Source organism: Manis javanica, chromosome 10 (assembly GCF_040802235.1).
Source record: "Manis javanica isolate MJ-LG chromosome 10, MJ_LKY, whole genome shotgun sequence".
Taxonomy (NCBI): Eukaryota; Metazoa; Chordata; class Mammalia; order Pholidota; family Manidae; genus Manis; species Manis javanica.
The window spans coordinates 47,638,741-47,662,706 of record NC_133165.1 but is presented as its reverse complement, the minus strand read 5'-3'; the positions used below and the strand labels follow the sequence as shown (position 1 = coordinate 47,662,706).

General features: G+C 47.5%; 1 protein-coding gene across 5 annotated transcripts; it reads left to right on the top strand.

The window, feature by feature from the left end:
* KDM8 (lysine demethylase 8) lies at nt 1-23,966 on the top strand. Of its 5 annotated transcripts, XM_073215381.1 has the most exons (8): nt 3-154; nt 6,911-7,437; nt 9,359-9,525; nt 10,667-10,799; nt 13,632-13,676; nt 18,725-18,874; nt 19,826-19,918; nt 20,005-23,966. In XM_073215381.1, the coding sequence occupies exons 2-8, from the start codon at nt 6,943-6,945 to the stop codon at nt 20,167-20,169; spliced, it is 1,248 nt and encodes a 415-aa protein (XP_073071482.1). In that variant the 5' UTR covers nt 3-154; nt 6,911-6,942; the 3' UTR covers nt 20,170-23,966. The 5 variants fall into 5 exon arrangements, with proteins under 5 accessions (XP_073071481.1, XP_036848028.1, XP_073071482.1 ...); XM_073215382.1 differs by lacking the exon at nt 18,725-18,874; XM_073215380.1 differs by lacking the exons at nt 19,826-19,918; nt 20,005-23,966 and having other exon boundaries at nt 1-154; nt 18,725-19,801.

Genomic DNA, 23,966 nt, shown 5'->3' with positions numbered 1-23,966 from the left:
CCGCTAGGCACTCTGTTGATCAGACGAGCGCTGAGTGACCGATCATCCCCGCGCAAACGTGGCTACCAGGAAACGGAGAGAGCCGTAGTGTTGGGACCGACAGGAACAAGTCGTCGCCACCCGCGAGCAACTTGACACCGTCCAGTCGAGACAGGTTAGTTTGAGCTGCTTCAGAGGGTAGGTACCTCCGGCTCCTGAGAGGCGGAGAGGAGAACTGCACAGCCTTTGTGTTAAAAGCGAACGCGAGACAGGACCGCCTCACGCGTGCTCCTCGGCAAGCAAAGCACAGCGGCGGTGCTTCAAAGAAGCAAAACTTGGGGTCGGAGGAGCGAGGGAGCGAGAGGAGAGCCAGGCATGCGCTCTTGGGCACTCCGACTCTCCAGCGCTGCGGCGGGTAGCATGAGAGCCCCGCGCACGCGTACTGCTCTTCTACGCCCCTAATTTCCTTTGTGCCTGCGCAGTTCTTGCTGCAGCCTCTGCGCGACCGCAGCGCTTGATTCCGCTTTGATTGCGCCTGCAGGTCGCTGCTGGGTGCAGTTCTTGGGCCCGTCGGCTTTGTCGTTGGCCAGGAGCTAAGGCCGACTGGAAACCCTTGAGCCATCAGAACCCAAATATGGACCGCGAGAAATGAAGCCCCAGCGGAGGCGCCGAACGGGAAGGGTGTGAGGGCTCGGGTCGGGTACGGGGAGTCCCCCAGGCCCCCACGTTTTCAGGACCCGGAGGGGCCTGTGCGTTGGCTGCCTGAAAGAAAGGGTTTTCTAACTCGGTAGGAGTTAGCTCTGAGCTTCGGTATCTCGTTGTAACCCTCAGGACCCAGCAAAGGTAAGCCAGCGTGCTCAGCGGGTTATGGGAAGCCCAAGGTCAGGAAGCAGGTGTTTGGTCCTTGCCCGCAACCCGAACCCGAGTGCCGGTGAATAAAGGTATCAGGGAACTTTTCCAAACATCTCTGGAAAGTTTCACAGAGCTCTTCTAGAAAGCTCTTGTTTTTGTGGAATACTGCCACAATAAAATTAACGAAGTTGCAAAACTAACAGGGAAGCCTGTTTCCAGAAAGCCAGATTCAGACTGTTTATCCTGGAAGGCACTGTGGAGAGCTGCTCATGACCAGCGTGCTGCTGTCAGAATGGATGTTTCAGGAGGTCAGCCAGAGACCTCTGTGGGGCTCTCTGGATGGACATTGCATTAGACCAACCTGAGACCCTCTGACAATGGTGGTGAAATTCCTGCTAGCAGAAATGAAAGTTCCAAACAATGAAAAACAACGTTGGAGAAACTGACAAGAATAAAAAATTTTACAATATTAAATATACTCAACCAAGCAAAAAGGAAAAAAAAACTATATACCCCCACGGTTTGTTTGTTAAATTCTATAGTTAATCTGCCTTGTCCCGACCACCAGAAGGCTGTTTATGTAATCTGCCTGTGCCCTTCTGTGTGGAACTCTGGGAGGCCAATTTAAAGACCAGACTATAGTACTACTCTGAAAGGTAGTTTAACACAGTTTATTCTTGACTCCCTCTGGAAGGCTGTTTGTTTAATACAGCCTTTTCTAAAAGGCGGTTTAGTGAAGAACTTTTGGAAGCCAACCAATAACACCAAGACACAAAGCTATGACTGATGCCTTCTCTGAAAAAAACCACTTGATAGTTTTTATCAAACTAGTACATGAGAATCCTGGAAGACTGATTTGTAAAGCCAGGACATGAGGCTATTTAGAAAAGCAGTTTCACATACCCTGTACTTGACCTTTACTGGATAACCAAATCAAATGGTTGGTGTGTGAAAACTGCTTACAGCACATGAGGCCAGCTTTTCTGGAATATTGTTTCAAACAGCCAACAAGGTGTTTCATCCTGCCAGCAAAGGCCCTTTCTCCTATATGGCCATTTCACATAGCTAACAGGAACAAATGAGCTGCTCCCTGAAGAGTTGGTTGACACAACACACAGAACATTTTGCTGGCACTATAAAGAAACCATGGAAGATTGGCATGTTAAACTAGGACAAAGTCTGGACTTTAACTGGCCCTCAGGCAGAGGCCCAACATGTAAGGAAATCCCTTTTTGAAACAGGTCATAAGGTCACAATGGAAGACTATTTCATATAGTAGGATGTGGCTTCTCCCCCGTCTTGCCAGTGGGTCTCAATCCCGAGCAAGTTTACTGCAGATTCAGTGAAACCAAGGAATGAGAATGGAATGTTCTTGGGTAAAAGGGTTTATTACCTGTCTTGTTTTCCCGGCGATAGGTCAAGCACTAGAATTACATCTGCATCCAACAGTCTTCAGGTCTATAATCCTCCTGCATCTCTGCCTCCACCCAGAGCACTGGACAGAGCTCTTTATGTAGTGATTTAGTCAATAATAGCTTATTGCCTATGGGTGTGGAAGCAGTAGCCTAGCAGTAGGCCAGTTACATCATCTAGTAGTTTAGGTTCAGGTGAGGATCCTGGCCATAGCCACCTCAACTTTCCCCACATCCCCCAAAGGCTGATTGATAAGGCAACTGTTTAAAAGGCCAACTCATGAATGGTTCTGGGAAGCCTTTGGAATGAGGCCATAAGATTATTCAGCTGGATAATGGCTAGCATGCCTCCTTACCAAGGAAAATCTCTTCATGCTGCCAATATAAGGCCCTCTAGGAGGCTAATATTTTAAGGTCAGTCATGTATCCCTTTGAGAGGTCATTTCAAGTAGCTAGTCTAGAGTTGATCTGAAAAACCGTTTTTAAAATGAACTCACAGCTATCCTGAAGCTCCTGCCTTTAGAAGACTATGTGATACAGTGTTAACAAGTATCTCTGAGGCCTTTTTATAAGGCCATTGACTGAGGAACCCTGAAACAAAAATAGTCAAGGCTATTTTATGTGGCCAAGAGGAGACTGCATTATACAGTCAACTGGAGGCCCTCTTTCCCAGAAGGCTGGTTCATGTTGCCGTCTACATGAGGCAATCTGCAAGGCCAAGTTGCAAAACAGCGCATGAGGCCACCTTTGGAGGCTGGCTTTGTAAGGCCTTTGGGAGTCATGCGAGGGGTTATTTTGAAGAGGCCAGTTTACAAAGTCCATAGTCTCCATTCCAGGAAGCTAGTTTATAGCCTGTTTAAAACCCTCTGGAAAGCTGTTTTATAAGTCCACCAAGAGACCAGTTTATAAAGCTGGTACATAAAGCCCCAGTGGAAGCCATTTTTATAGTAAAGCAAGTGGTCTTCTGGGTGGCCTTCTTACAGACCTTCATGAGAAGCTGGTATGCAAGGCCTCTGAGGTCTTGGGTTGCTCAAGATGAAACTTCTTGGGTTTGCTTTATAAGATATGTGAGACACTTGAGGGCATGAGCTAGAAGCCACTTAGGGAGGCCTGGTGGTGGGTACACATGCTACTTTGTGTGTGGTTAGTGAGTGAGAAGGTCAGTGTAGAGAAAATGGAAGTTCCATGGCCAGGCTTCTCACCTGGCCCCGGTCTGCTTGCCCACTGCATATGTGCAGTGCTCACAGGCACAGGCTTGCACTGTGGGCAATAAGTTGTTTTTGACTCTACATAAAAGAGTTCCACATAGTGTTTGGGGCTGAGAGGCCTGGAGGCTTGTTGCATACAGACTTGCCCTGAGGACTGGATTCTAGTGCTGGCCTGCCTCTATGAGAATAAAGCTGAGTATAATCCTCTCACCCCCACTGTTCATTGTCATATTTTGGTCTTGGCCGAATCCAGAGTGAACTTTCCCAGGACCAAAACCCTCAGGTGAAGCAGTTGGACTGTGAGGCTCTCCAAGAAGACTATTGGTGAGGCCAACACAAGACATTTACTAATCTTCTAAGAGGCTAATGATAGAATCCCTACTGGCGGACTAACGCCAGGCCACTCAGGCTCTCTGAGTCCCATCATTCACTGAGCCCACTGAGAAGCTTACCCTCTCTGAACTGAGGACTGACCTAGGATACAAAATCCAAAAACTGATGCAGTCCTCACTCCTGAAGCCTAAGTGTGTTCTGGGTAGACCCTTACTGTGTAGTTTGGGGCAAATTACTTAATCTCTACAATCTTTATTAATCTGTAAAACCTCTCATCATAGGACTGTGAGGGATATGTTAAGGTACATAAAATATGGCATGTAGGAAAGGGCACTAAGGGTCAGAATTTAAGTCCTGTTTCTGCATAAATGGTTGACCATAGGACTTAAGCAACTCACTTAATCTTTTCTGGACTTTGGCTTCTTTATCAGCAAAATAGAGTGGGATTGTAGGGAAAATCACCACATACATGCCTATCCACCACAGTATTGTGAGAAATAAATAAAGGGTGAGGCCTGGCTGGGAACCATGATACAGACTACAGAGCAGAGAACAACAATAACTACTGCTGTCACTTCAGGATACGCCCAGAAAGAGCACTTCAGAAATAATGGTGATGGATGTCTCAACAGGGCTGCATTTATTCCTGGGAGCGCTAGGGGAGAATCCATTTGTTTGCCTTTTCCAGCTTCTAGAGGCTGCCCACATTCCTTGGCTCCCTTCCTCCTCCAAAGCCAGCAGTACTGCATTTCTCTGACCATTCTTCTGTAAACACAACTCGCTCTGATTCTGACTTCAGCCAGTAACGATGCTTTCAAGGACCCATGTATTAGGTCAGGCCCACCCAGATACTCCGGGATAATCTTTCCATCTCAAGGTCCTCACTCTTCATCACATCTGCAAAGTCCTTTTTGCTGTGTTAAGTAACATTCACAGATTAGAACGTGTGTCTTTGGAAACCATCATTCTGCCAACCACTCAAGTCATCGGTCCTGCCCGTACTCGAAGGGATTAGGTGAGGGTGTAACAGGAAGCAGGGAACACTGGCTGTCCAGTTCACCATAGGGAACTGTGGCTTCCATCCCCTTGCAGGAAGTGAGGCATCTGATGTGGCTTTGCCAAGGCAGGTCTTCATTCGTGCCTTCACCATCTACCAGTGGAACTTGAGTGTCAATTACTGTATTAGGTACTATTAGCCACAGAAACCAACTCCGGCTGAATAAATAAAAAGAAATTTCTAGGAAGGCCACCGGGACCTGCAGAATCAGTGGAAAGCTGGAGAAATGGACTTGCAAAAGAACAAGCACCAAAGTGACTCTGTAACCTAGGATTGGGGACAATAATTGCAGGACCTGAGCAAGAACAGTCTGGTCCAGAAACTGCCAGTAGGTCAGAATGAAGTGTTAACTATCTCCAGGTCAGATGATCTACTTAAAGTTCAAATTCAAGGGAGGCAACTTAGGCTTGTCTGGCTTGGGTCACGTACGCACCCACAGTATTTCACCAGACTGATCTCAGTGGTAAGACAGAATTCCTTACAAGGAAGTGGAGGTATGTTAAGAAAGAGAAAAGGATTCTGAGCCACTGGAACTCAAATACCTTCTACACACTCTGCGCCTGTTTCTGTAACAACAGAAGTTACTATATTAGGGCAAGCTGACTTGTGCTGAGCATCATCAACACATTAGTGGCTAAACAATACAAGTTTATTTTTTGCTCATGAAGCATTCCAGCTTGGATATTCCTGATTGGGTGGCTGTCTTGTGGCTCTGCAATCCACTAGAGCCTCAAGAGTCCCTCACTTCCTACCAGCAGATAAGGAAATGGTGGAGAATTATACAGGAGGTGTTTATGGGCTAGGCCTGTAAGTGACAATCATTTCCATTCTTATTCACATTAGCTAGAACTCAGTGGCATGACATCTAATTGCAAGCAAGACCAAGAAATATAGTCTTTGTGCACAGGAAGAGGATGAAATAGGTTTTGGTGAGCTTAAAGCAGTAGTTTGTTTTGCAAATAGTTTTATAGGAACTCAGTCATGCTCATTTGTTTATATACTCCATAAGGCTGCCTTCACCCTATAATGGCAGTGACTGTGTGGTCTGCAAAGCCTTATTTACTATCTGGCCCTTTGTCGAAAAAGTATATTGACCCCTAGCAGAGAACAGTCTCTAACAAGTATAATGGCCCCTATTTCCTATCAAATGAGGTTAGTGTATATAACAACTGTTGCTGTACTACCTAACATTGTAGCACAAATGAGAAGGTGTAATTGTGAGCAATAGAACCTATTCACAAATGAGTACTTAGGCCTAAGAATTAGCCTGCCATCCATATTTAATGCCCAGGCTAATGGCACCAAAGGCACCATGTTTTTCCTTTCTGTATAGGTTTTATATGTTTCTAGTTTTCTTCTTGAGAAGTTATGGTCTCACTCTTCAGTAGCCTTAATTGAGTGCCTGTCATGAGCCAGACTCTGCTTATAGGTGATGTGAGTCCTTGCCCTGGAGCAGTTCACAAGCTAGTATTGGAGGACAGACATGTAAGCAGGTATTTGTAATACTTGTGACAAGTGATATAAAAGAAGCTCAAGGGCTGTCTGAATACAAGTGCTGTCAGACAGTCTTGGCAGGCTTCACCTAGGGGATCATTTAAAGTGGACCTTAAAGGTTGGATAGAAGTTTGCCAGAGAGGAAGGGTGTTAGAGGCATTCTAGATATGTCAATACATGTCCCTTTTCAAACAAATATTTATCTGATACCCACCACATGCGTGGGATTGTGCCGGGCCCTGGAGATAAAGTGATGACCCCACAAATCTGGGGGCCCTGCCATCATAGAGCTTATGCCTAGCAGAGATGACCATTGTTGAAGAATCATCACAGGTGAGGTATGTGTTATGAAGGACACGTATGGGAAGCTTTGGGAACCTATAGGGGACCAAGTCTGGGCATGCTCTCATTTTTTAGGAAAATACTTAATATATTTTAAATCTCGGTGGTTGACATTTTGGCCACTGGATGTCATCACAGATCTAACATTTTTTTCCCCCAGTTCGATTTTACTGTAGATAAATGTTGGTGTAAAATATATTGTGTGGCAGTAACTTTGATTTCTTCTCCCACAGGCACTTACCAGACTGAGCTGGCAGTGGGCCTGATGGCAGAAGACATCAACCGAGACCCCCTGGCAGGGAGAGGCACTCTCTGGGAGGCTCTCTGGGCACTCCTGCCCCCCAGTAAAGATGACCTGACGCTGGGGCTCAGTGAGAGAGTGGAGAGGAGCATGGTGATGCTCCTGCAGCGAGCCTCCGACCTCTTGTACGGGGGCAGAGGGCATGAGTGTCTGCAGACCAGTGAGGTGATCCTCGACTACTCCTGGGAGAAACTCAACACAGGGGCATGGCAGGATGTGGACAAAGACTGGCGTCGGGTTTATGCCTTCGGCTGCCTTCTGAAAGCCGTGTGTCTGTGTGAGGCCTCCAGCAACAGGACCGCTGTGGCCGCAGCCCTGAAAGTCTGCGACATGGGCCTGCTGATGGGGGCCGCCATCCTTGGGGACATCCTCATTAAAGTCGCTGCCGTCTTCCAGAGGCACCTTCTTTCTGGAAAAAGGCCTGCCCAAGGCCCAACCCAGGAGCAGCCCAACATAAAGGTGTGTGGGCGAGGTTGTTACTGACCACACCTAACATAATCCAAATGCCCTGTTCCTAGAGTAGCAAGAGCTCTCCCCTGGGGTGAGGCTTCATGGCACACTGACTGCTCAGGCTGAAAATAGTATCTCCACCGATTTGGAAATGGAAGAGCGTGGTCTATTTTCTCAAGTGGTTTTTTTTTCCCCCAGTTTTTGTAAAAGCAGTGCCCTTTCTGGCGAGGTTAGGGGGAAGCTCTGATTCCTCGAGAAGCAGCTCACTGGGATGGTGTGGGTGAGAGCCGTGGCCCAGCTCCTCCAGCTTGTTCTGGTCAGCTGGCTGAAGAATCACTCCCCATTCGGCTGCCTCTGTGCCTGTGCTGCTGAGTTTGGGCAAGAATCTGCAACTGGCTACCTTCAGTTCACATGTGTGGTCATTCCTGTCCTTTAGACCCTTGTGTTATTACTGGAATCACAATGCCTGTCCCAAAAATACCACAGACACCGAGATGGTCACTGAGAAGACTTCCGAGCCCAGTGCTGACCTGCGGCCCTCACCGACAGTAGCTCTGGACAAGTCTGTTCACAAGGAGGAAGTAGATCTATCAAACTAGCATATGGGAAAAAGTTCAGCCTCACCTCTGCTTAAAAAAAACAAAACGCAAAAACAGGCACCCATTTTTGGCTGTGCAGTTACCACTCCAGGTTTTATGCAATGCCCAGCATTGCCAAGGGTGCCATGGGGCTAAGGACATGGTATGTTGATTGACCCCTCAGAGGGCAGGGCACACATGCAGTTCAAGGGACAAATACCTGTCCCTTTTGACCCAGGGGTTGCACTGCCCTTTCCCACCCCAAGTCTGTCCCAAGGAATACAGAGGTGGCTTCATGCCAAGGCAGTGCTTATGCTGTGGGTGGTGTTGGGCAGTGTAGTGCTAAAGGGGAGACCTCGGGTACTGGTGTCAGCCTGCCTGGGCTCAGATTCCCACGCCATCGCCCACTGCTGTGAGGCGGACAAGTGCCCCCTCCGTCCCCCTTACTTGCCTATAAGGGGTTTGCTCTACGGCCTTACTGAGTACCAGCCATGGTCCAGATGTGCTGGATGCTGAGGTGATGGTACAGAAGGGCCTGGCCCTGTCCTCTGGAATTCACATCCCAGTGAGGCTGTAAAACGGTGTCTTCTCTCTGGTGGTGAGCAAAGTAGGGGAGGTAACTTCATGTAGGGCAGTCAGGGAGGGCCTCTGATGAGGAAATGTGTGAAAGTGAAAACTCCCATAGAGGCTGTGACAACAAAAAGGCAAGCACAGGCTCTGGCGGGGAATGTTAGCCACCAGTGGGGAGAGCTGGGCTGGGGTCCAGCAGTGAGGAGCAGAGGGAGCTGACACTCCTCATATGAGGTTTGTCCCCAGTGGTTTAACAGCTTAGAAAACAGGCCCAGAGCTAGTGACTTGTGTCGGTGCCCCAGCTGGGAGGTGGTTGAGTATGTGATGGGACATCGCAGGGCTCAGTGACAACATGGAGACTGCTTTAGGTGAACTATTGGGAAGAAGAGGCAGAGTTGTTTATTCATCATGAATATTGCTGCCAGTGAATGAGAGATGTGCACATGTGAACAGAGGAGAGAGAACACCCAGGAATGAAAAGGGCACTTTTCTGTTAGATGGTCACGTTTGGGATGGCAGGTTTTCCTGGATTGCAAAATTTCTGCAAAAGCAATATATAACTTTCATAGTGGAACAAACATTGTAAATGAACTGATAAAGAGAAAAACATCCTGATACATGAAGTCCCTAGTAGTAGCAGCAGTGATAATGATGATTAATGTTAACTCTTATCACTGTAGTTACTGACACCTAAGCTGTCCTACCATTGATGCAAATTCACAGTAAAATGCCACAAATGTTTACTTTCTGCAGCTGTTTTCTTTTGTTTTGATTTTAAACAGAAAGCAAGGAATGACCATGTTTCGATTCCAGATGTGAAGTCAGAAGGAACAGTCCCCCGGCTCTACTGTCCATCCCTCCAGTATTTCAGGAAGCATTTTTTGGTTCCCCAGAGGCCTGTGATCTTGGAAGGCGTAGCTGACCATTGGCCCTGCATGAAGAAGTGGAGGTGGGTCACTGCTGAGGGCAGTGAGGTTCCTCTTCTGTGTCAGCATCCCCACAGACTCCCTCAGTTATTCCTCCCATCATCCTCAAGTAACTAGAGCCTCACAGACACTTCACTAGCAGCCCCTGGGCTGGACTGCAAGGGGTTAAACAAGAAAAGTACCATGCTCTGGATTGATGTCTGAGCTTGTAAGCCCCTTACCTTCTCCAGTTTACCTGCCCTAAGCAGTTTTTTAGTGAGTGCTGAAGTGGCTCCAGTGTTAAGTCTGTTAGGAAGTTTTGTAAGATCTCAGGAATTCGTGGACCTTCTCAGGGGCCCTTTAGGCCTAAGAGTAGAAATAAGACCCCAGGAGACAGCTGCTCACCTCAGTGGGCTCCGGGTCTCTTGTGTTCATTCCCTCCCTTGTCTGCTGGTCCATCCTCAGAGGTGGGGTGGAGAAATCAGCTCAGGCAAGTGGCTAGTGGCTATAATGCCACAGCTGTGGAAGTGAGGGGTTGTCTGTAGGGAAGATTGATCCATCAGCTTGTCTTTGTGGAGGAAGCAGTTCCCACTGACACTTGTGTGAAGAGGACTCTGCTTGCCAGAGCCTTCATCCCACAGACATTCATGTGTTTTACTGCATACCAGGTGCCAAGACAGGCACCAGCCCTGGTTTCTCTTCCTTCATCCTCCCTGGTTCCATGAGACAGGCTCTCTCATAACCCCCATTTTACAAGTGGGGCACAAGGGTGCAGAGAGGTTAAGTAACTTGCCAGAGGACCTCTGCTCTGTACCCAGGGAGTCCGTGCCAGGTCACCGGAGTTCAGAACCCCAGCACTCCACCATCCCTGCACCCAGAGGTTTCTCCACTTAGTGACAAGGTGAGCAAAGAGAAGATAGAAGGCCCTCGGCAAAGGGGAATGGAGCCTCCCAGCAGGATGGTCGGCAAACCAGCTCCAGGGCATCTGTCTGTGAAGCCGCAGGGCTGTGCAGGCCGGCAGCCTGCCCTTGTGCCTGACTGCTCTCCACAGGGAAGCGGGGGTGGGTGGTCCCTGCCTCATGAGGTTCTGTGGAGACAACAGGAGGCCCATGTAAAGCACATTAAACAGAGTGCCCAGCAAGTCTCAGCAAAAATGGTGATAATGACGAGACATTTTCCTAATAGTTTGGAGTATATCCAAGAAATTGCTGGCTGCCGAACTGTCCCAGTGGAAGTGGGCTCCAGGTACACTGATGAGGAATGGTCCCAGACCCTCATGACCGTCAGTGAGTTCATCAGCAGATACATCGTGAATGAGGTAGGTCATTTTGACTGCTTTCCCTGAATACTCACAAGGGAGAGAACGCATTACATTTGGGCAGATAACCTCCCTGTGCTGCAATGTGTTTACCAGCCTCTGGTCAGTGACCTGGCCAGAGTAAGGAGCGCAGGCTGGTGGGCAGGCAGAACTTGAAGTACTCATTTTAGGTTCCCCTCTCCCCCCACTTTGTTTTCAGTACAATTCAGTAGTTTTTTAGTGGATTCAGAAGATTGTGTGGCCATCACTGCTAATTCCAGAACATTCTCATCACCCCAAGAAACCCCGAATTCACTAGAAGCCACTCCCAGTACTCCCCTAGACCCCAGCACCAATCAACCTCTAATCTGCATTCTCTGTCTGTGGATTTGCCAGTTCTGGACATTTCATGTAAATGAAATCATACAATACGTGCCCCTCTATGTCTGGCTTCTTTGACTTAGCACGATGTTTTCAACGTGCATCCATGCTGTGGCACGTTATCAGTACCAAACTCCATTCCTTGTATGGCAAAATGATAGTCTGTGGTGTGGAGATGCCACATTTTTTATCCACCAGTTGATGGCCATTTGAGTTGTATCCACTTCTTCGCTGGTATGAAAAATACTACTGTGGACATTCATATATAAATTTTTGTGTAAATAAGTTTTTATTTCTCTTAGGTATATACTATAGTAAATATAAATATATATATCAGGGATGGAATTGCTGGGTCATATGGTAGCTCTGTGCTGAACCTTTTAAGGACCTGCCAGAATGTTTCCAAAGCAGCCACACTATTTTATCAATTCAGAAACATAACAGTGAGGCAGTGGTGGCTTCCTCTTCCACAGACCTGGCAGAAAATGTAGATTGTCTGCCTTAGAATGCTTGAACCTTTGCTGTGGGCTGAGAACAAGGGAAGCCTGAGCCTGTAACTGGGTACAGTTCCCCTTAAAGCAAGGGGATGTCCCCCCAGCATCTGTGGTCCCCAGCACCTTTCCTAGCCCAGAAACCAGTCCCTTCACAAGGTGTGAGAATTTAGCATCATTTATTCTCACACCGTCCCAAGACCCCACACCCCTAGGCAGCAACAGGCCCCGCTGTACAGTTCTGATTGGATTCAATCACAGATTACTGCAGTCAGAGGGCCAGGTTGGTGACCATGCAGGCAGACGGTGTTTTCCCTTGGCTTTCTCTACCTTGTACCTGAGCTCCTAAGGGACCACCCAGACCCGTGCCCCGGCCCCACCAAATTCACTCCTAAACTTGCAGCCTTCTGCACAGGCACTGGATGCAGGCCTCTGGGCTCACAGTGACTTTTGGTACCTGCTCCTCCTGCACTCCTCCCCCACCCCCACTTCATCCAGCTCACTGTCACATAGAGGCATGGAAAAGGGAGCGTGGACCAGAGACGTACCATGTTGCCATGTCCACCTGTGCTTATAGGAATAAACCCGGCTGGAGAGGCATGTCTCCCCCTCTGCTGAGAAGAAGCTGGTTCCTAGAGCAGAGGCATAACCCAGGGGCAGTTCTCAGAGTGAGCAAGAGGGTGGGCTTCAGATTCAGACAGAACAGCCTTGAATCCAGCTCTGTCCCTTGCTGGCTGTGTGGCCTTGTGGTTCCTTAACCTGTCGGATCCTCAGTGCCCTGACTTTGGATTAGTTAGGGTTAATTAAGGTTAGTTAGTCAGAGGTTACTAACGAGAACACTTAAAAGTCCCAGACCAGCATAATCAGGGCTCAGTTAAGGTATACAGTGACCTCCAAGCCAGAATACATGTGACGGCAGAGATCACATCAGATCCAGTGATGACCACCACTTAGCACTGAGTCTGGCATATTGTAAACGCTTCTTAACATTAGGCAGAAAGAAAAGGGAATGAAGGAGAGGGATGGAAAGACACATTCTTGAGGAACCCAAGGGAGGAGCCTTCATCTGCTTCCACCTTAGACCAGAGCCAGCGCCACTCTGGCTACTGTTGGGATGAGTGGCCAGCATCCTGCCTGACCTGTGCCATCTGACCCTTACAGAGGCCCTCAGGCATCTTCAGAGAACCCTTCCAGCACTGTGGAGCCCAGTCTGTAAAGCACTGTGCCTTTAACAATTGGCAGGAATTTTCACAAAATAATCACCTCCAGTGCAGGCAAGGATGCCCCAAAACAGCAGTCATAGTAATTGCTGGGAAGAGTGTAAATGATTTAACTTTGGGGAAAATAACCTCACCGAAGCTATTAGAATTTAAAATGCACATACTTCTTCATTCAGTTGTTCTACTTTTGGAAGCACATAAATACAAGGAGCAGAACATCAGGCTGTCTGTTGAAACACTGGCTAAACCACCTGAATGTCCACCAGTAGTGGGATGGTTGAATTCATGATGATAGATCCTGTCTGTAAAACGCCCATCAAAAGAATGAGTCAGATATGTATGTGTGTGCCTGAAGAAACATTCGTGATGTGTCATTAAACGAAAGAAGCAGATTTCAAAGTAATAGATTTGCATGATTCCATTTTTATGTTTTAAAGTCCTCACATGTGTGCAGTCCCTTCATTTACCATTGAGGAGATTGAGCCCTGGGCACAGGGTGACTTACTCAGGGAGCCTCAGTAGAGGCAGCACTGCATCCCAAGTCTTGCCCATCACGGGGCTGCTCAGGAGGGAGCCTGTCACACAGGGCCCTGGTTGGAGGAGGGGGACCAAGCAGGATGTGGTGGAAGGCCTGGGTGGCTTCTAGGTTTAGGACAGGAGGACCCCAGGGGCTGAGAGTCAGCTGAACAATAGTACCAGAGGGTGTCTGTCCCGACTGACTGGTTTTCTCTGTCGCCTCTGCTTTTTCTCCTGTGGATTAGCCAAGGGACATTGGATACCTTGCTCAGCACCAGCTCTTTGACCAGGTAAGTCTAAAACCTCACTCCTCTGTCCTTCACCCTCTCACCTTCCCCCATTGCCCCATTGGGTGAGGAAGGATGGTTTTCTTAATTGCAGGAAGGGGCAGAGCAGCCTTGTTGACTAGCCACTGGCCCTGCTTCCTGCAGGGAGGCACCCTTTGTGTTGCCCTGTTCTCTCCTCACCAGCAGGACAGCAGGCGAGGCCACCCTGGCCTCAGGACGGGAAGCGGGGCACCGAGAAGGCCATAAGCTCCAGGATGTCCCTGGAGGTAGAGCCAGAATTCCAGGTGTGGCCAGAACTGAGAAGCAAACAGGTCCTGGGGAGCCAGGTGAGGGCAGCAGGCTCTGGACTCACTCAGGAAGAGCGAGCTGTTGCCTTTCTTGACTCAGGAGTTCCCTGGGTGGGCCCAGGTGCCATCCTCACCACATCTCAAGTGTCTGCCTAGGAAGCTATTTCCCCAGTGCCTGGGCCTGTGTGCTCCTGCAAGGATCAGGTTCAATTCATCAGGGTCCCTAGCCCTGGTTGGTCAGATTGAAGACCCTCAGGACAGACTGGTTGAAGCCTGAAACAGGAGGGAACTCAGGCTGAGAAGAGCAGAGCTCAGCGAGGCCGAAGGCAGAGGGGACATTCCCAGGGAGAGGTGCCTCATGAACCAAGGGGCAGCAGGGCACAGGGGAACGGGCCCCATGCTGGGGACATGGACCTTTCGGGGAGGGTTTGCTCAGAAGAGTAGAGCAAAGAGAAGGCCACGGGGGAGGCTGGGGCCTTGAAGGCCAGGCCAAGAACTCAGATTCATCTGGAAGGAAGTGGGGAGCCCCGGGAGATTTGTGCGCAAGAGAGTCCCCAGTAAGAGGTGGTGGTCCAAGAGAATCCAGCAGGAGAGCCAGGGGAGCTCTGAGGGAGGGTGCTGGGGACAGGCAGAAGGACAGCACTGCGCATCGGCCGTGCCAGCCCTTTCTCCCTCAGGAGCCAGCCGCCCAGAAGAGGCCTTCAAGCACGGCCTGGCCACAGGGGCATCGCCAGGAGCTTTTCACAGGGGGGCCAGGCTCACAGAGCAGTGGGGGCCACGGGGACTGCCTGGCCAATGGGAATGGGAAATCAGGGCATGTGGTGATTATAGCAGGAGTGATCTTAGCTCTGTTGGAAAAGGACAGAAAGAAATGCCAGAAAAGATGACTGCAACTGTGGGTGGTGAGGTGGCAAGTGGTTTTTCCTTCTCTTTTCTGCAGTTTCCAGATTATCTATGGTGAGTATGTACAATCATCATCATGAGAAAAAATAGACTTTGTTTTTAAAATGCAAACAAAATGAGAACAAAGAACTGTGGCAGGAATCAGATTGCATTTGGCCTTCTCAGCTGTCTGGCTAGGACACTGAAACAGTTCAAGCAGGGCTCACCCTGGGGAGATACCCGAATGGTTTGGCTTTTTGCCCACCCCTTTCCCTGTCCCCCACCCCTCACTCTGTCCTTGGGACAGTGGAGACGGCTGGGGCCCTAACCGCAGTGCACAGCGTGACTGCCACCACCAGCCCCACCGCCCCCATATGGGCTTGTCCTGGGGAACAGGGATAATGCAGGAGTTGCTCCTTTCCCAGACTGAAGACCAAACACATCCAAGGACAGAAAGAGGCAGCCTGCTGAAGGTGGCCAGGCAGGAAAGATGTCTCTTTACATCCGCTGCTCCAGGAAGGTGTCTCCAGGAGGCAGCGTTTGGTGGTCGGGAAGAGGAGCAGTACCAGCCATGTGGCAGATATGTTGCCCATTTTTTGTTGGGTTGTCTGTCATCTTAGGAGTTCTTTATATATGTTCTGGATACAAGCTAACTAGAGAGAATTTTATCCCAGTTATTAAGTTTCCATTTTGTTTTCTTCTCTTGTCTCAAAGGAGATGAGAAGGGGCATGCCAGCCAGGAGAACAACAGGAGAGAACTTTGACCTTCACGGGGCAGGGAAGTTCAGCATGGCCAGAGTCAAGTGCATGACAGGGTGGGACAGAGCAAGTGGGACCTGAGGGGGTCAGGACTGGGTGAGGAAGGATGGTTTTCTTAATGTGATGACAAAACAAGAGGGTTCTAAGTGTTCCCGGGATAGCTGTGGCCACTTTCTGGAGAGGAATTGAAGGTGTGGAAGCAGGGAGAACACTGGGAGGCTATTACAGTGGCCCTGGGAGAGCTGTGCCCTGGAAGTGGAGAGGCTTAAGATCTGTGTGCACTGCTGGCACCTGCACATGGGCAGCTGGGCGGTGGTAGAGGGAAAGTTTGCAGTCAAGGAAGGCTCCTAAATTGGGACCTGAACAACTGGCTGGATGGAGCTGAGGAATCCAGTAGGGGCTTTGCTGGTGTAGCCTTGGCCAGGCCACAGACACTCATTGTGGGTGCCCAGCTAGGGCAGCACTCACCGGGAGGCAAGGACAGCGGCTGAGTCATGCCCTGAATGGGGAAGACCAGTGTCAGGACTGTAGCCAGGGGGATCTGGGGCCCCAGTGTCTGCCAAGTCTGCTTACTTACCTACTGCCGAGGCTGGGGCCCCCTCACCACCTGTGACAGGCGCCCCCTGGAGCCTGGTTGCCCAGAGTTGAAGGGCCCGGGGCAGATGGGGGTTGGGTAAGCTGTGGTCTCTTTTGCAGGCCTGTGTGTATTGAGACTTGTAGATCCTGCCTCCTGTCTTCTCTTGCTGAGTGAAGAAAAGGGGGGCTCTAAGTGATTAGGCTCCCACTGTATGATCCCAAAAGAGCTGCCTATGCTCTGACCTATCATACTGGGACCCAGCCTCCACAGGGAACCCGTAAAGCTGCAGGTAAACTTGGTTCCATGTCCCTAGAACAAGAGCAGCCATTTTTCCATTTCCCTAGAACAAGAGAAAGAAGCAGTTTTAGGAATAGAAGGCAAAGGGCAGGATGCAGCCAAAGATTCCCAAGATGTGTTGTCTGGTGAATGGCCACCTGGGTCTTTATCTCAAGCCTCCAGAGGTGTGTTTTCACCTCTGCTGTTCGGAGTGCCTCGGGGAAAGTCTGAGCACCCCTGAGCCCTGGGGCCATCATGCAGGACACAGAGGGACACCAGGCAGGCCTCTGCACTGTCTTCTCTACCTATATGAAGCTCAGTGCCTAAAACCTCTTGCCCAAAAACCCCTGACTGACTTTCCTCCCAGAGGCCCTGTGCTTTAGATTTTGTCTACCATGCTAGGCCTGCCTTCAGTCGCATCATAGGAGAATTTCTTGTCAGGGTCTCTGAGTTCTTGGCCAGTGGCTCTGATTACACCATCTGGTCAACCAGTCACCTTTCAGAATCCTGATGATGTCATCAGGAACCAGTCAGCTTCTCAGCATTCCACAGGGCCAGCATCTTGTATCATCCCAGCTGGAAGCAACGGTGGGGTGTGACAGCCTTTCCACAGGCCTTCAGAATATTGCACACAGCTTGAGGACCCCCACAGGTGGGACTGGGAGAGATGTGAATGTCTGTGTTAGCCCAAAGCAGCAGAGACTCCCCAAGCTCCCTGCAGGGAGAACATGCCAGCTGCTTTCTGCAATCATTGGTTTCTTAATCAGCAACATGAACTTAGAGTAGCTTCTACCCGAGGATTGGCAGAGTCTCCCTGAGGCACCCTGTTAGGCCAGGGAGCGCTTACTCTGAAAATACCTGCGGAGAAGAACAGAGTGGGTCCCCCTTGCGACCTTTCAGGGACCAGACTTAGGGTTCCATTTAACTTCCCAAAGCCTCTGAGCCATTTGCCAGCACAGCAGGCAATCTTGGGGGTAGGGGGCTGGGTGAGGCTGCGGTGTGGTCTGGCTGTGGTGGAGGGAAAGAGCCAGCGTCTCCCAGTGAAGAAGCCACTCACCCTGACTGAAACCACTTCCTGAGCAGACCATCAGAAGGTGACTCCAGGGCTGAAACCCCCAGGGTAGGCCTCCAGCCCGCTCTCTCAGGGTGCCTCGCATCCTCATAAGCCCCAAGAGGGGGCGCAAGGCCCACTGTCCTGGTTTCAGCCCTGGAGCTACCTTCTGAAGGCCTGGTAAGGAAGTGGGGAGACTGAGGGGCATAGGGACACTACGGGGGCATGATGCTTGTGGTTTTAAAGTTCATCTTGTCAGACACTCACCAGTGGTGCCAGGGGTAGGTGAGTGACAGCACCTGCGTCTTGGGCAGCCCTTGTCTGTGCCGTGCCTGTGAGCCCTACGTCACAGCCTCCTGTGTATCTCCGACACCTCCCCCTGGAGGAGCCCAACATGAGCTCACTCTCAACTGGATCAAGGACTGTGAACGGTTTTACGCCTTCTACAATTACATCATACACAGTTTTACCCCTGATGCCATCCCTAGCCTGCCTGAGGGTGCCTCCCCACCACCGGGTGTCATCCGTTTTCATCTCTGCTGATTTGCTTAGCGGGAAATGGTGACATGTCATGTGGATTCCTTTGCCAATGGAATGGAAACCCTTCCTTATATCTAATTCATTTTTATATATTACCTGGGTTTTGTCCTTAGGTTATTTGTATAATTTATGTATTGGGGTCCTTATTGTTTTTCCCTATCATTTTGTATAAACTCTTCATTATCCCTCATTTACCATAGTTCAGGTAAATTTCCTACTTTATTGGTCTTTATTATTAACTTATTTAAAGTGTACTAATTGTGATTGCTTTACTATTAGTACATTTTGGAAAATTTTTCCCACTAGAGATTTGATAAATATTCAATCCCTTTTTGTTTTTCTTTAATTTGATTTTCTCAAATATTGAACTCTTTAGAATATTACAAGTTGGTTTATTTTTTAAGTTCAAAGCAGTGGTGTCAGGTTTTTAAAAAAGAAAATAAATATAAAGTATACATGACGTGGAAACAAATCTGAAAATAAAGGCATAACTCTTCCCTAGTGAGTATATATTTTTTGACTGATGTTTAAATTCCTGTACAGTAAAATATGAATACAATTATGTTATCGCCAAAGAAGACAGTGCATATTTGGCCCTTCTGTAAGGTAGTCAGTAGACTTGGCTGCTGTGTCCCATAGGCCAGGCCTCAACCTTCCATGTCTGCTCTGATCCCTACAGATCCCAGAGCTGAAGCAGGACATTAGCATCCCCGATTACTGCTGCCTGGGTGACGGGGAAGAAGATGAGATCACTATTAATGCCTGGTTTGGTCCCCAGGGAACTGTCTCCCCCCTTCATCAGGATCCCCAGCAAAACTTCCTCACCCAGGTTAGAGTTGCTCCAGAAAATGAGCCTTTTCCCCCTTCCTGGCCCAGCCATGTGTGGCCTGGCCATATTATCCATGTTCAAAATGAACCACTGACAGGAGGGACAGGACAACAACGAAAATGGAGAAGTGGGACCAGGCCTTGGAGTGAGGCCCTCTGTCTGATCAGGGCTGCTTCCAGGAGCAGTTCCCAGACCCGGCTCGTCCTTTGGGATCCTGGCCGCCTCATTTGGGCCGAGCATGTCTGGCACTTTTCTGGATGGAGTGAGTGCCCTCAAGGCCGCTTCTTTCTCTGTCCTTCCACTGCCTGCCATCCACCAGAACCAGGCTAGCTTCTCCCTGCCAGAACCTCCTCTCCAGTAAGAAATGGCTTCTCAGCCCTTGGATGGTTTTTCCTGAAACCCAGACAGAAAAGTGTATGTGTTTGTTGAAAGGGGAGTGTCATCTGTTGTAAAACCACCTTATTTTTCATAGAGAGGTTTAACAAATGAGAACATTCTTCCAACCAAGTTGACTGGCCTACAGAAGCAATAGACAAGCTGCAAGCAGGGGCTCAGGAGACAGACTGCTTGGCATGAACACCAGCTGTGTCACCTATTAGCTTTGTGAACTTGGGCAACTCACCCCTCTATGCCGTTTCCTCATCTGTGAAATGGAGTGGTGATGAGCCATCTCAGGGTTGTGAGGATGAAACAAATTAATATACATGAAGCACCTGAGAGTGGGTGGCACAATCAAGAGTTTAGTTGTTGGCTACAGTCATGAAGCTATTGATTCATAATATAGTTGGAGGAAAAACGTGTGCTCAGAACTCTAAGTATGTGTGGTGGAGACAGGTGTAGGGAACAGCATGTGGAACAGAGGGACAAGAAGATGTTGGGTACAGAGCCCTGCGGTAGGGTGTAGGCAGCAGTGAGGTGGAGACACCACTGACAGGGTCGCTTTCTTTCCAGGTGATCGGGAGGAAATACATCCGGCTATATTCCCCACAGGAGTCAGAGGCTTTATATCCTCATGATACACACCTTCTTCATAACACAAGCCAGGTGGGTGCTTGGGGGTCGGTGTGACATTGCAGATTCTCCCTGACCCAGTCTCAGACCAGGCAGATGACTTCTTGTGTTGTCTGCAGGTTGATGTGGAGAATCCTGACTTGGAGAAGTTCCCCAGGTTTGCCAAGGCTCCGTTCTTGTCCTGCGTCCTGTGTCCTGGAGAGATCCTGTTTATCCCCGTTAAATACTGGCATTATGTGCAGGCTCTGGACTTGAGCTTCTCCATCAGCTTCTGGTGGTCATAGCCAGGATTAGAGGAAGGAAAGGCCTGAAATGACAATAACACTTGTGGATTCCCTCGGCACTGCCCTGTGCCAACCGGGTACTGGGGCCTGAAATTGGAAATCAGCTAACCCGAGCCTGTGCCCTCAAGAAGCCTTTGCTGGGGGCTGATCTGGGGCACTGGGCAGACAAAGGGTGAAAAGTAACCAGGCAGGGGCCTGCACCAGGCCTGGTGTACATGGCAGAAGCCAGCCAGCAAGACCCCAGAAGGACCTTCCAGGCTGACTGCCCACATGGGGACTCATGGGTGGGCTTCATGAAGCCCAGAGTATTTAGGAAATGGGCAAGCAGTTTGCAGTGTTAGAGCGTGAATGCTGAGGTTGGCTTCAACATGAGGTTGGGCCTGGATTCAAATGCAGCCCTACATGACGGTGCCTGCCATCGAAGTCGAACAGTCTGAAGGGGAGGCGTGGAGCTGAATAAATGTACAACTCACTCTGAGAGGACGCCCAGTCAAGCCGGAACATAACATATAGCCTTTATTCTCCTCTTTTTATACACACTCAGGAAGGGCAGGTTAACCAGGGATCAAGAAACATGTGCTTGAGGACTGACATACTTTTTAACAAAACAAGCATACTCTGTCCTCAGGATAGATCCTATCTCAGCACACTCAGACTCAACATCTAGGACTTGTTATTATTCTTAGTGAACTCCCTTATCCCTGACCGTTCTTTCACCCCAGTCTCTCAGCTGTCCTCTCTCGGTTCCCTTTGGGTTTCAACCATCTCCAACATCTCTCCCTTTTTTCTTTAATAAAACAACCAGCCCAACTCAGACTGGGTCAAGGTATGTGCCTGTCTTAGGTTGTATGGTTGCAGTAAATCCTCACCCGTCTTGGGGCTATAGTCCTCTGTGGAGCACTCCCTGTCTTAGGTTGGTATTTACAATTCAACCATATCTTACCCGTCATTGGCTACCATACTTGACTTTAGAACTTATGATTTACAAGTGGGGGAGGCCGTCTGCAATTTCAAATAATGCAGGTCTCTTAAAGCTTGCTGGATGAGTTTCCACATGCTGTGAAGGATGCAAGGCCCTAGTAACAGCAATAGAAGACATAAAATGCCTAGGGTTAAGAGAGGTGTGACAGCGTGCCAGAGACTATTCAGGGGTTCTTTGAACATGTCTTTTATCTGATTTAATATATCAGATGCAGTTTTGGCTGCAAATAAGATATGATTTAAATGGTTCTGTGGTGGCCGGGGATATAACTCCCCCTTTTTTGTTTTTTTCCAATTGAGCTTTAAGGGTGCCATGGGCACGTTCCACAATGCCTTGGCCTTGTGGATTATATGGTATCCCAGATTTGTGTGAAATATGCATTACATGGCTGAGATCGAACATATCAAAAGACAGACATAACTTGAATATATATATAGGTTTTAACAAACTACTAGTTAAATTGCATACACACATTAACAGAATAGGAATACAGATACATAACAAAGGCAGACTTAATTACTAGTTATATCTAATGAAATTAAGAAAACTAGCTTAAGCATTTGTAGAAACATTGACAATATGATGGATATCATCTAATTGATTTTGGGTAGTTTCAGAAAAATCAGACAAATTGAAATTGAAACAGCATATTCTTGGAAATTGTTCACATCCTACATGTTCTTTTAACAGCAGATAGTCTATAGCAGAGCGATTCTGAAGCACTGCATCTCGCACTTCTCCCAGTTTTTGGTTGAGTTCAGATAATACAGAAGCAGTCAAATTTGTTGTTTTGCTATATGCACAGGCCAGCTTAGATATCTCTGCATTCCAATGACAAGTCCAGGAACCAGCAGGAGGAACGCAGCTGCAACTGCAACAGCGGCAGAATCTGAAAGTTTCAAGTTTTCATCACAGATGGCAGAGCTCGGAGAAGTCTCCTGCACTTATATCCAGGATGATCTATTAGGGCAGGAAGAATGCGTCCCACCCCACAAACACCTCGATAGTGTGAAGAAAGGGCTTGATATGTTTTGTTATTACATAAAAATACGGAACCATTAGGAAGTCTATATCCAGAAGACCATTTTACATTGATTGTAGAATTACAATAGATGGTACATGAGTACAATTAATACATAGTAATTATAGTAGTACTAACAGATAAATTTAATTGGGCATCAGGAGTAAGCATCTTAGGGGGAAGAGTGATATTTCTGTGACATAAAAGATTCAGTAATAAAGTTTAGCATTATTCCTTTTGACAGCGCTTTCCAGGTAAATATACATTGGGTAAATAAGCCAAATTAGTCAAATATTTTTCTTGATGAGAAAAAATTCCTCTGACATGTTCCAGGGGCCCTCTGGAAAATATCAGAGTTAATAAGAGGTAAAAATACTTTTTTAAATTTGGTCTTAGGAAGTTGTCAGAAGTTTTTAAGGCACTTGCCTAAATAGAATTATAGTTACTGAACAACACATTATTTAACCAGAATGACAACAAGAAAGTCCAAAAGCAAATGCAGAAGGTTACATAGCCAACAACACCTAGCCTAGTCCTTCCAATATTAAGATCTCACCTTCCCAAACACAGACAACTCACTGAGACCTCAAGCATAAGAAACTGCTTTAATAAACAATCAATTTTTTACAATTTTTCAACATTAAAGGTAGAGCAATAAACTTTTGGTCTTTTAACAAGCAAAAATTCTAGTCCTGCTGTGTACTTGATAACAAGATCCATTTGCTTTCAATTTTGCACAGCAAGACCATATCAATCCTTCACAAACTTCCCACAATTTTCCTCTTACACTCAGCATTTTCTTTCCTTGAACAAACAGCTGTACTTTTGAATAGTTATCTTCTTTTACTTTCAACACAGTGCATTTTTATTCCTTATACCTTCTCTTATTAAAACATACATTCTTTAGCATACAGAAGTGTTTTCCTTATTAAGTAGTTTTAATTAGAACTTAAAACCATTTGGTACCTTAACCTTCAGTGAACACTGAAAAATAGACTTGTAAACTGTTACGTCTGCAGTCTTCAGATTGATAACATTTATGAACATGTTTTATCATTTTTGGAAATGTGCCTTACAGCACACTTTCCCATTAAGTACAAAATATATCTATATAACTTAGCAAAACTTTAAGAATTTTGGTTACCACAAAAATTCTCAGGCTGTTTGCAGATATATACACTTATACATTAATACGGTATTATTATTAAAAAGTTTATTTGCTACACTTGTTTACTTATTTTTAGCAACCATGCTAAATTACTTATAAAACTTTCACCACACATAAAAGTCAAGCTTTTCTTTAAGCATTTTCTTGAAATATTTAATAGGTAACATCAACTTAAATGACTTTAAGTAAACTTTGACAGCTGATAACTATAAGGACATGTCCATTTCAGTTAAGCTTAAATTAGCATTAATGCTTAATATGTTTTATTAGATTTTCTGGAAGTTTTAGAATGCTCAATTTTCACAAGCACTTGTTTTTAAATCAATTTTTATTAATACCATCCAGAGGTAGAAAATATTTTTTAGTTACACACTTAGACACACAAACATACAGACTGAGACATAATGACTACAGTTAGCAACACTTTTCATATAAAAACATACACAGACAAACTGACATAAAGATTTGAGTTACTAATATTTAATTGCCCTCTTTCTTATTTTATTTGATTAAAAGTACTTCAGTTTTCAAGAATATACTCTAAGGGCAAGCAGTTTACATTACTGGGTTAAGGTTTAGACAGCCCCAGTCCAGGGGGCTGGAAATAAAATGCATGTACAATTCTA